The sequence below is a fragment of the Solea solea genome, chromosome 4, assembly GCF_958295425.1.
Source record: "Solea solea chromosome 4, fSolSol10.1, whole genome shotgun sequence".
In the NCBI taxonomy this organism is placed as follows: domain Eukaryota; kingdom Metazoa; phylum Chordata; class Actinopteri; order Pleuronectiformes; family Soleidae; genus Solea; species Solea solea.
In genome coordinates, this window is record NC_081137.1 from 20324657 (window position 1) to 20337613 (window position 12957).

At 39.3% G+C, this 12957-nt stretch overlaps 1 protein-coding gene across 3 annotated transcripts in view; it reads left to right on the top strand.

The window, feature by feature from the left end:
- The window catches only part of b3glctb (beta 3-glucosyltransferase b), a 40845-nt gene that overhangs the window by 4339 nt on the left and 23549 nt on the right, over positions 1-12957 (top strand). For all 3 annotated transcript variants that reach the window (XM_058627565.1, XM_058627566.1, XM_058627564.1), the window contains exons 4-12: positions 3787-3863; positions 4011-4122; positions 4569-4705; positions 5005-5068; positions 5619-5735; positions 7119-7188; positions 8002-8115; positions 9885-9984; positions 11789-11908. In XM_058627565.1, the coding sequence (XP_058483548.1) occupies positions 3787-3863; positions 4011-4122; positions 4569-4705; positions 5005-5068; positions 5619-5735; positions 7119-7188; positions 8002-8115; positions 9885-9984; positions 11789-11908 (911 nt within the window). The remainder of the gene's footprint in view (positions 1-3786; positions 3864-4010; positions 4123-4568; positions 4706-5004; positions 5069-5618; positions 5736-7118; positions 7189-8001; positions 8116-9884; positions 9985-11788; positions 11909-12957) is intronic.

The following is a 12957-nucleotide window of genomic DNA, read 5'->3' on the forward strand; positions in this document are numbered from 1 at the left end:
CTTGTTTGTAAAGACGCCACCTACTGTTTCATGCGCCCTGCATTGCTTGATTTATTTAGACGAGGCCTACGCAGAACAAGGGTCGAGTCATGATCACTGGCGTGTCTCTCCACCGTTGACGTGAGATTCCATGCAGAACAATAGAGCGAGTAACGTTGAGCAAGAGAGAGAGCAAATTACGTGATGCCTAGGAAATGCAAATTCTAAGATCTGTGGCTCAACAAAGACTGAATTTGACCAAGATCCCAAGGACAATCACTTCAATCCAGATGTAGAGCGTGATGCAAATCAACAAAAGTGTCTCTTACATGCTGCCCTGCCATCTTAAACTGTGTCGGCACATTCAGTCCTAGAATTTGAGGGAATTGGTCCTGGGAAGTCCTTGAATTTGATGTCAACCAAGGTGTGGGAATCCTGTAAGTTTGAAGAAAGTGTCTGGTAATAGTGATATTCAGGCGGGGACGAGTGGGTATTTAAAGGTATTGGGTATTTAAAGAATATACTCATCCCTTTTCTTCTTTGTTATGAGGCTGCTACATTTTCTAACAGGAAACTGTTTAGTTTATGGTACTTTGTAATTTCCTGACTCACCATCACCCCAGACTCTACTGAAATAAAACAGCAATTTTAGCTCATAGAACCTAGAGAAGTTAATTGACTGTTGCCGTCATCAGTGAGCTCTGTTGTGTTATTCTGTGACTTCTGTGTTTACAAGCCTATTTAGAATTTGCTTAAATAACACAAAACATGTTAATTGAAGCAGCCGTTGACCATGACCATGCTTTTCCTGGCTGCTTTTTTGGTACAGGAAGCTTACAAGGCGTAGTCAGCTGCGTGCAATACACTGACCATGTACAAGTGAAACTAGTCCTTTAACGTTTGAGTCACAAGGCTCTTTTGTTTGTTGTTGTCGCCTGTAAAGTGTATTGTTTTATTCCGAGACGTCAGCACCTGCGGTGCATCTATTTAGCCGCGTCATCCAAACTCATTACAGAGCCATCTCGCTTACGTACGCTCCCTCCCTTTACATCATCATCTCTCTCTGAACCTGTGAAGAAGCATGTGTGCGTAGTCTGTCGCTAGCGTTTAGGCACTTAAGGATGTTTCATTCAGCCTACCTGAGGGATACAAGAAGTCAACGAAAGTAAAGGATGGGGCGTCCGTTTTAAGCAACACATATTGTTAAAGCAAAATGTCAAAAAAAAAGTCAAGCCACAAAATAACGTGTATGTTTAGAGCAGGAATAGTCTCACACAAGATATTTGATCCAAGGTTCCTTCTCCATGTTTTTAAAAGGGAGGACCCAAAATGAAGAACTGGAGTGTGGACCCAGTGTTTCCCCTACATTCATTCAGCATTATTTTAGTGTGCCACTGCTGCTATACATTATTGAGCACCTCACATGATCATTAACCCATTAACACCTAAGCCTCTTTTTTGTTTTTTGCTTATTTTACCCATAAAAGGGCCAGAAAATGTCCTGTGAGTTAAGTGCTTTTGCTCATTTTTCCAGAATAGCTTTCAATATCTGGCAGTTACTTTACTGCATGTTAAAATAGTGCATTAATAATTTAAAATGAAGCAAAACACTGTCGCTGTACACGAGCACCAGATTTTGTGTGTTAAATTTGAAATTTGAACTGTATAACAACCTATTTAAATTAACATTTGTTTGCGTTGGAAACTATGTACAGGCGTTTTTCCAGCTTTTTCCTCTCTGGTGACAAGGACACGGATTCACCGGCTTCCTGCAACAGTGCAAGTACAAATTATGGTAATACAAACGTGTCGCCTGCAATCAATCTGCCACTTAGGATTATAACTCTTATAACTTCTTAAGTAAAAGCTGAGAGTTAAAGCCATTTAGGCCATTTAATATAAAAAAAAAATACCCTGCCACTGCACCGCTGCTGACAAAAAATAGGGGAAACACTGGAAACGACACAAAAGTCTGAGCATTAACGGCAGTTGGCAGGCAGATCAGAGCGATTAAATGAAAAACACCAAAGCCTGAAGCCAGGTTTAAAAAAGAAAAGCAGGTAGAAAAGGAAACACGGGAGGAATCAGGGAAACCAGCAGGCCACAGGTGAAAGAAATGAGACAACAGGCAGGGAAAACATAAGGCAAGGAAGAAAAACCACCAAATCAATATTAAAAGAGCTGAAAAAGAACCCTACAAATCGTTGTTTCGACAGTGATTCCCAAAATCAAATGAAAAGAAAAGCTCAAACGTTTGAATGTACTTCAGGGCTACAAAAGTAAACCTGTAAAATACAGTACAGCTATGACAGATACAGATAACACTGCTTAAAGAGAGTGTAAACAAGCCGTCTCAGTGTTATTGTGCTCGCACAAAGTGGGAAATACTTGAAACAAACTTTATCAGAAGTGTGACGAGAGTTAACAGCTTATGGGAAGCCATAAAGCTTCCTCGTTCAAAGGCGTATTCCCGCATTCAGTAAGGGTCAGAAAACAAACATCAGAAACGACGACAATGCTCCCGTCTTGTACGCTTCCTTTAGAGTTGTGCCGCTGTGTTGTAATAACTTAGAGGAAAGCCTTTTGGGAATCACTGGTGCCAGAACAAAAATTTGCAGCTCACAGAAGCAGGAAGAATAAAAACAATATTTTACTTTTTTGCGCTCCTTAATCCTTACAACTGCGCTCATACCTGGTCTATAAATAGCAGCACGGCATAGATTTATAAGTTGCTCTGCATGAGTCACTGGTGAGGTGGAAAAAATGTTAGCACCTTTTTTTTTCTTCTTCCTTTTGTGCCTTGAATAACTGTGTATAAAGCAAACTAAATACACACAGCGGGGCGTACACGTTTTATTACTCAACATCAATGTCTCGCCACCCACCACCATATCATTCAGCTTTATTCAGTAGATAAGTGTCAGAGTCAGTGCTGCAGCTGTTGTTTACGACAACCGTTTCCATATGAGAATCACCGCCTTTTTGCTTAATTTACTACTTTTAACATCACTTGTACTTTCTTGAGCACTTCCATTTCTGCAGACCTCCATTCGCAGCACATTCTCCTCCTCCGTTATTATCTGAAGTCTCACTGTTGGATGTTTAGTTTTTAATCAAGGAAAATGCTTGCTCTTGCCCTCTAGTGGTTAAAATGATCCAAAATGAGCTTTTTCTCCAATCATCATGAGGTGGAGTAAAACGAGATCTTCTTACAATTTGTTATTGTTATATTGTTTGTTCTTAGGTCTATTAGCTCTCACGTTTTTATATTGTATTTGTTTTATTTATCTCTGATGCACAACACTTTGTTTCAGCTGTTGTTGCTGTTGTTTTTAAAGTGCTTTATAAATAAAGTTGGATTGGATTGGAAATGAATTAGACCAGTTTCATAATGTCAATTTTACACTGTAGCCAATGTAGATTTTTTTTGATAAAGTACTAGCTGTGGTTGCCAGATAAGTTTTTGGCTTCATTGATTTAGCAAAATATTGTGAATGTTTTTCCCCCTTAAAGCCTTAAGAAGAAACATAATATTTATGTTGAATTTCAATAGAATTAATATATACTTTGCATGTGACATTTGACTTTTCGTTCCACATTATTTCAAGCACATTGACCAAATAACTTGGTTTGTTTTGTATCTTTGACTTTATTCTACCAAAGTGCACTCTCTATTCATCGCACATTATAGCCATTAAGAGAAACAGCTCCGGGGGATATTTGCTGTGCTTTTGTTTTTCCATGTGGTTGCAGCATGTTCATAATCTAGGGACATTTTGTAAAATTCAATTGTTCTGTTTCATGCAGGGACCTCCAGCTGTTGTTCTCCTCCATGAGTTGTCCGAGTATGAAGGGGACTGGAGCGTCCTCGCCGCACTTCCTCGGTCGGTGTAAAAACATGCATACAGTATAGAGATAAATAACAAATTAATCAACTCAAAAACATGTGATGTGGTTTAATTTAATGGAGCTGTAGTGATTCATGTGTGGGAGAAAAAAAGCTAACAGGCTCATTTTGTGTGTCTTTCCAGTCTCTCTGGCATTTATGGACAATCAGCATCCTGGTTTTTCTTCATCGAGGAGGAAACCAGAGTCACGTTGTCTGCTCTGTTGCAAGTCCTGCAGAGGTATCACGTACATGAGGTGAGAAAAACACACTGAAATGACCATATACAGTTGCATAGAACAACTGTTTTGGTAATTGGGCTCAATTTTATCTTGATCTGCTTCTGGCCAGCATGTTATATCCAAAGTTACTCACTGTGATTATTAGGTTTGAGGTCTAAAAATAACATTTAAAAATGGGTACAGCCATATTAGGATTGATGTTGCCTTTCCTTCGAACATACATGCAACTCTAGCTGAACATTCTCTTTGTCCTCTGGACCTTGTTTTGCTTTCCCCCCGCTCTTCTTTAATGAAATTTCAAATTTGAAATTTCAGGCTGGAAGAACTTTATCGTCTTTCCATTGCAGGCGTCTGTTTGCTTAATTGTCACTGCTGCACATAATAAGAGAGCCATGCAACAAATATAAGTGAGAAATAGTTTTTTCATAGAATCCCCCCCCTTCCTTTTTCGTTTCACACAGGAATGGTTTTTGGGTAAGCATCTCCATGACAACGAGGCCTCAATCATCCACCATTACGCCTTTTCCGAGGACCCCAGTTCCTTCGGTTATCCTGACCCTGCAGCAGGCTTGGCTCTCAGTGCGCCTCTACTCCAGAGGTGTGTGTGTGTGCTTTTTGTTTTTTTTTTGGTCCAGAGTAGGAAGGAAGTCTTTATGTCATAATCTCAAGTACATTCAAGTGAGACCCTGTCTATAATAAGAGTTGTACATGTTTTCCATCCTGAATAATCATACCCAATAATCATAATAACGATAAAAATCACAATTTGCGACTAAAACTAACCCAAAAAATATAGATCTTCCAACCTGTACATTCCCCTATACGGTGTAGGAATGCTTGTACTTCCATTCACTTGTTTGTCTTCTTTCTAATTCTTCTTTTGTTCTTTTAAACCAGACTTGCAGAGCGGATCCAACATGAGCATCTGAAGTCGGATTTTACCATCGACTTGAAACACGAGGTACTTTGTGCTCTGGTTCAACAAGTTTTATTTCATTTTGCTTCTATACCGAGCAACTTTATTGATTTATCATTACTGCTCAAAATGCCAAAATGCAACAGACTGTCCATCTATCCATCCATCTTCTACCGTTCTATATTCCATATGTGGGTCACGGGGGACACTGGTGCCAATCCCAGCTGACATATGTGGGGTACACCCTGGACAGTTCGCCAGTCCATCACAGGACCACATAGAGAAAAAAAAAACCATTCATACTCACACCTATGGTCAATTTAAAGTGTCCAATTTGCCTAATTCCCAAATCTAACATTTTAAATTCATAGTATGAGTCTTAATAGTGCCTATGAAATTCTTAACCCTTCAGGCTGCCTTGATTTATTTTGATTTTATGGCTGTATTATTGCCAAAAAATGTTCAATGAGCGAGTACTTCTGTCCCCCTTTTTCCAAGATAACGTTCCCCTTTGATATCTGGCAGTTATTCCACCGTTTAGGAATTACGTTACTGAGAAGCTGACGTCACAAACGTGCTTTTGTCTCCTTCATAGATTGCTTTGTATATTTGGGACGAAGGAAAAGGTCCAAAGCTGACAGCTGTGCCAGAGTTTTGTACTGAGTCGAGGGACGACTGTGCCACCACATTTACAACCTACCTGCCCAACTGTGTATGTACGACTCATATTTATCACCTTCATGTGACGCAGCGATGTGAGGCCGATTTTTTTTTTTTACTTTCCTTCTATAAACCAAAATGAAATGTCAAAACCCAGAGGATCATCAATGGTTACACAAACACAATTGATAGATGTTGTTTTGTTTAGTTTTGACTGACAATAATAAGTCTCATTTATATCTGAGCGTCCACCTGCGTCAAAGGTCAAACACGTTATGCACACGGAGTACATTATGCACACAGAACCCAAGGGATGAGCTCAGTCACCGATGACTCGACAGGAGGTGCACTGACAGATCACTGCACTGTTTGTTGAGCTGGGTGACACGCTTTATCTTTATACATGAATCTGAGTGAGAAATATGAATTAAAGATGGTGTTTTTTTTCCCCCCAACCCTTTGTATAAGCAAGTCTATTGACAGTAGTGTGAATAGCAAAAAGTCTTGTTAAAGGGCCACTTCACCCATAAAATACAGTTTTTTTACTAGAGATAAATGTCCATTGATCATCAGACAGTGGATCTGAGATACATGGCTCATTCCCATCCCTCAACAACAGAGGAGGGTGGGGGGGGGGGGATTGAAAGAAAGCAATAAAACGGACAAAAATTTGACGTCAAAGTCACTGTGAAGGAAATAAAAGCCCTACGCTGCTCTTCACATGTGTTTCGGCCAACTATAACATGTTTTATAATCTGGTAAAAAAATAAAAATTGTAATAAGAACTGGTCAAATTTAATCCAACTATGTATTTGAATGTGAATGTTAAGCCGTTTAAGAACGTGTAGGTTCTTTATAATTCAACCAACATCCAGCATATTTGCTAACATTTATTAGCAAATGTTGTAAAGCCAAAGGATGCATTTTTTTTTCTCACACCGATTCAGTAGTGAAGGAACAAAAGTTGTAACGCTCAAGTCCGGATCATCCATTTTCAAGCAGATGTAACGCGTGAAAGCACCAAACATGAAGAAGACTTGTCGTAGAATGTCGTACTTATGGCCGCGGCAAAGCAAGTTTGAGCTGGATATTCTGCCAAGGTAGCAGATCAGAACTGACAGCTCTAATTAAGTAATAACACGCACCTGACATTTGGTAATTTTCACTCCTGAAATGGAAATTCGGTGCAAGAATGATGCAAGATGTCAGAATTTTTATGTCAGGCCAGAAAATTGAAGTGATAAAACATTGCTTCCCCCCCCCCCCACTCACACACACATAATACAGTTAGAACTGAGTGTGCCTCATTTTGCCACTCTGACTCAATTTTAAGTCCATTACATTCTGTATATACTGCACCCTCACACTGATTTTTTTCATGCCTTTTTTTCAGTAAAGACGGTCTTTTTTTTCTCTCTCTCTCTTCTCTTTTCAGGGAGAACCCATTTTAAAAAAAGATGTATTTGTTGCTGTGAAAACGTGGCAGAGATTCCACTCCGAGCGAGGTACGTGGTGTTAGGAGGCGACGATCTACTACTTCAAAGATTAATTATGTCCTACAGTGGTGGAGGAGCATTACGATCCTTGATTTTAGGCACCAGTGCATGAACTTAACATATGTGTCTATTCCCTTTTAATTGATGTTTTATCACAGAATAAATAAATGAAAATGAAATGGAATTTATTCTTCCCTCTCAGTTTTGTGAGAGGGAACGTGTCAGGTGAAAAACTTACCTGTTCAAATTCACAACCTCATCTCGGCTGTCTGCTGAAATTGCATCAGTGTGTGTGTGTGTGCGCATGTAATTATCCAAAACATTGACATCCGTTTTTATGGTTATTAAAAATGAGCCAGTAGTTGTGGACTGGACTGTTTTTAAAGCAGTTGACAAAATGCAAAGGTACAAAGAGTGAACACAAGTGGAGTTATTTGCTTTTTAATTTCATAGTATAATAACAAGCTGTCCTGGGGTGTACTCTCAGCACAATCAATTATTTTGCCTCTCTTTGTAAAAGATAAATGAATGCAGGATTGGTCCCCATTCGCGAGGGCTATGAAATGTTTGTGTGTGAGAACATGATTGTATTTTCTTTATGTATTTTAATGCAGGTGCAGCAAGTACGCTGCAGGTGCAGCAAGTACGCTTTTAATTCGTCAGTGCCTTGATAAGAGACAATAGAATTGTTCTCTCTCCCTCCAGTCAGGACCAGGGAATGTCTTCCTGTATTCAATCCCACTTGTGCTTTTAATAACAAACTTGAAAGTAGTTTGTGTTATTAAAAGATGTGAAACCCCCACATCCCATTTGTCTCCTCAGTGCCAGTGGTGAAGGCAACTTGGGAGAAGGACGCTGAGATTTTGGAGTATTACAGCGACGTCGCTGATGCCTCCATACCCACGATCAGTCTGGGAGTGCCCAATACGGAGAGAGGTGAGCTGGTCGCTACTGCAGCTCCTTGGTCCATGAAAATTGGTGAAGTAGCTTCTCCATAATCCTGCTAAGCATTACATTTGGTCATGTTTGTCTACTGGCCTCATAATCTAAGAAACCCATAATTATGTGTGTCGGAGATGAGGCAAATTGGACACGGGCTTACTTATGAGGTTTCTTTGTGTGTGTCTCTCCTATGATTATCTGCTCCGCCCCGATGTGGTTCACCTGTGTCTTAATATTCCTGCCTCCCTCATTTTTTCCTTCATTGGATCAAAAATGTAGTTTTCTAACCCTTGACCCAGTTTGGTTACATGTCCAGTGCTCTTTTCTCCTGTGTTCCCAGTGTCCTAGCCTTTTACATTGGCACCGTGACAAGCTCTGAGGAAAAATATATCTGTGTCCTTACACAACCGTGACACGAAATGTTGTCCTTTCCCTCTTTAACTGCGAAGTATGTCATTTCTGCCACTGTGGGGTTTCTCAATGAAAATAACAACAACAAAATACCTTGTTTGATGTTTGGTTGGAACGCAGCGTGAGATCATGGGAGTTGTCTTCTTGACTTGTTTGTTTCCCCCTGTGCATTTGCACTTCACGGGAAGAGCTGCTAGGAATGATAGCAGAGACGGTAAAGCAGATGACAAAATGAAACAGTCCATGACCTTGAAGAGAGATTTGGGAAACTATTTTGGCACATATAAGTACATAACTCAACAAAAAAATAGATAAAAATGAAGTATTACTGAGCTTTGGGACTTGAAACAGCATGGCCATTCCCCCATTCACATTCTGGAGACTTGGGTGCCTTGGGTGACCTTGTTACTGGTTCACCGTCTCTGTCCTGCCTTGGAACACTTTAGTTAGGCACTAACTACTACGTACCGGGAACACCTCACAGTCATCTTGCCTTCACAATCTGACCCTCGTCAAAGTCAGTCACATCCTTTTTTTTCATCTTCAAGAAATACTTGTCGCCTAATTTATTCAAGTCATTGTCAGGTGTAATGAGATAATCACTTCCCTTCAAGTTATTCCCTTCACCCCTCTGAATTTAATGGTTTTAATGGTGTGTGTGTCTCCTGTGTTTATCTGTCGGAGTAGAATTCCTGTCTGAATACAGCACAGATCTCTACCTGCGTCACTGCCTCTCTCATGTACTTTCACACAGCGGGGGGACTGGTACAGTGTCAATGACACCTCCATCTCTGTCTCTTGTTCATTTTTAAATTCCTCTCGCTCTGCTCTTGTTCACACGCTGATGGACATGTCACGCTGCCAGCGATATGCTGTCCCCATTTTCTCCTGTCTTAATATTCTCATTTTTTATGTATTCAGGAGAATAAATGCATAAAAAAGACATGTTCCCTTTTTTCTCTTTTTATCTCGTAGAAATACCAACTACAATTTAGAGGTATTGATTCAATTTTATGAACAATGTGGTTGCTGCAGTTTGTGTTGACACAAAATAGAGGATGTATGAATTGTACTAAGTGGGTTTTTTTCTTTCTCTCATTTTATCTGATTTTATATTATAGCCCTTTTTCAGTATTTTGGATACATCCTTACTTTGTCCAAATTGTCTTTTCAAGCTTGAACGATTCTCCTTTTTAACCCAAGGTATCATTTTGTGTGAAAAGTCCAAACTCAGTAATGGGGTTTGAGATTTCTGCTCCTCTTCAGTCTAACCCTCTTGCTCGGACATCGGTGACCCTCACCTCGTCTGTCTCTTTCTCACACGTGCTGTGTTTGTGTTCATTTTGCCGCAGGACACTGTGGGAAGACGTTTGCCATCTTGAGGCGGTTTATGAGTGAAGCTGTGCCAAAGACGGACTGGCTTCTCATCGTTGATGACGATACACTCATCAGGTAAATGGTTGTTTTCCCTGGCACCTTTTAGAAGACACGTTTGATATTTGATAGCAACAACAAAAACATGCTGGCAATACGCACTTCTAATTTTGTTAGATGTCATAAATTATATTAAGTCACTCATAAAAAGAGCGTGGTTTGTCACCGAGGATTAAGGAAGCATGTTAATTCAAATATTGGTTTTACTGATAAAAAGTGTGCAGCCACTTTATTCATCTTAATCCGTGGACAGTATGTTTTTTGTTTTGGTGTTATGGTCTGTTGACTACCTAATCACACAGCTCATAGCGCTTCAACACACAGGATTAGATGCCAGCAAATGCTGCATTTAAAAAGCCTCATTAGCTCTATTAAAAATGTCTCGAACTGTGGAGGAAAACAAAAACAATTGCCGTCATTTAAGGCTTTGATAGAAGAGTTGTTGTTATGCTGTTGTGGATACTTTTCCATCTTCTGCCAAGGTTTCTTCTTTCTTTTCATTTATGTTGTTGCCTGATATTCAACATTCTGTATATATATGTTTCTACGGTGACTTATTGTCTTCTCTCTCCAGTAGTCGTCACAGGCTTGGAGTCGCTCTCTGTCTGGAACTCGTTTTACCCGACGACATCCGACAAAATTATTGTAAGTATCTAACGTTTATAATCTGACAAACGTTAGATACTTGCAATTAGAGTTCTAGGCGGACAGCGTCTCCAAACCCGTGAGATTTCGGGTCCTTTGAGCTGTTGCTCCAAAACTCGGTTGCCAATCAGACGGCAGCTTTCTAAGGCCCCGCCCAAACAAACAAATCAGGGAGCGCAAACATTGGAAACAAAAAGTGTATTTTCAAACACATAAAATACAATATTTTTGAATGATTAAATCAATGTTTTATTTGCACTTTGTGTATTTTGTTGTTGTGATTCATTTCTGTTTGCCCGGTTCATAAACTGTTGCTTGGAAATATTGACACAAATCTGCTCACTCTTGTTTTCAGTTTCTCGCCCGTGAAAAGTAATCATCAGATGTTTATATGTGTATGAACACAGTTGAATGCCGGGTATAAGTGCAGCATCTTATCTGGCAAACCTGTTCCACGATGTTTTGAATCCTGAGTTTGCTGATGATTGTACATCATTGAAGACAGCACTCACAAGGAGAAAAATTGCTTCCATAACTTTTCTCCTTTTTTCTCTCCAGTGTTATGATTACTTTCCACTGACTGTTTTCAAATGTTTTTTTAAAGAAATGATAATAATTTTATTAAGTTTGTGTTTGGCTATTGAGACATTGTGTCGTCATCAATCAGGATCAGAAATACTTACTTTACCTCTGGGGGGGGGGGATGACTTTCGTTGCAGCTACTAGAACAGAAAATAACATGGATTCACAGCCGACACTGAGATAATAAGTAAGCTATGATGTACTCAGAAAGATATATTAAACAAAAGAAAAAATGATATACAGTAAAATACTGTAAAGAACTGGATAAATAAGTACCAATATATAAACGGTATTAGAAACACAACTTATACATAAAGATCACATCCTCTGTTTGGAGTTTTCCATCTCTCTCTGTCCCTGTACAGGTCACACATTTGTTTTTGCTTAGTCACGCATATTTCACTAATATTCAAAATTCTATTTTTGCCATTTTAAGCCTGAGAGCGAGAGCCACAACATGAGAAACAAGACAGAGTTTTGCCAGCAACCAAAGAACCTTTATAAAGTTTGATACTCGTGCATCTACATATTTGGTTCGCACCTCACTTCCTGTTTGTCTGTCTGTGTTCATCCGTCCGTGTTCATGCGTCTGCAGTTTACCACGGTTGCGAAGACTGCTGCGTTGTTATGACCCAAAAGAAGCGGTGAGCCTCGGGGAGCGATACGGCTTCGGCTTGGTCCGGAACGGATACAGCTACATCACAGGAGGAGGCGGGTGAGACTGCGATGGGAAACAAGTGTCACAGTGATCGTAGCCTGCAAATGTATGCAAGTCAAATGAATGAAGAGCTCTACTACTAAAACAAACATTATCTATCTAGATTTACAAATACTACTACTGCAAGTTTGGGTCATGACCTCTTAGTGAGCCATTACGGTACTGCAGGTGGGCTGAAACGTCATTAAACATGAATAAATAAATGGGTTTTTAATTAAGTAATTAAGTATTTTTAGAACTACTTACATGGAATAAAACTAATCCATGGCATTTAAATGTTTATCTGACTGAGTATCGCACGTAATATTGTGACACTTTATATGGTCAGCATTAAGCCTAATATTTCTATTTAAAAAAAAATATATTTTTTATGTTGATGGATAATTACGAACTTTGAACGTGAGCCCTTTGTTGTGAAGCGAAACCTTTCAAATGTGACACGGAGCCCAGCTGTAATAATCACCTGCATCATGCGTTGAAATATAGATAGATAGATAGATACTTTATTCATCTCACAGAGAAATTCACAGTTCAGTAGCTCCAGAATATGTTACAAAATAGAAACACAAGAGGCATGCAAGTCCATGTACAGTCTAAATATAAACTGAAACATATTTATAAAAAAAATATATGCAAAATATATGCAAGTTCAGAAATAAAGTGGACTGATTATTAATCTCTATCCCTATTTTCACATGAAAACAATAACATATATATGGTAGTTATTCGTCCTAGTCTCAGGCGTTGATCAGAGCCGTTAAGCAATGGCTGAGCTACAGTATAAGACAATTTATGCATCTACCCGTCCCAATCTGTGAGTGCTGACGTGGTCGTCCTAAACATCATCAAAACTTGAGTAACTTGTAGTGAGTAGAATTTAAAATACAATTTGAAGGAATTAAATACCACTTTTAGAAAACATGAGGGAAGCTCTGCTTTGGAACTGACGAATGATGAATGTAAGTCAAATAGCTGGTTTTTGCAACTAAAATAAACTGGTGCCTTATGTTGCCATGCATGATCAAGAACAAAACCAACGACTACCT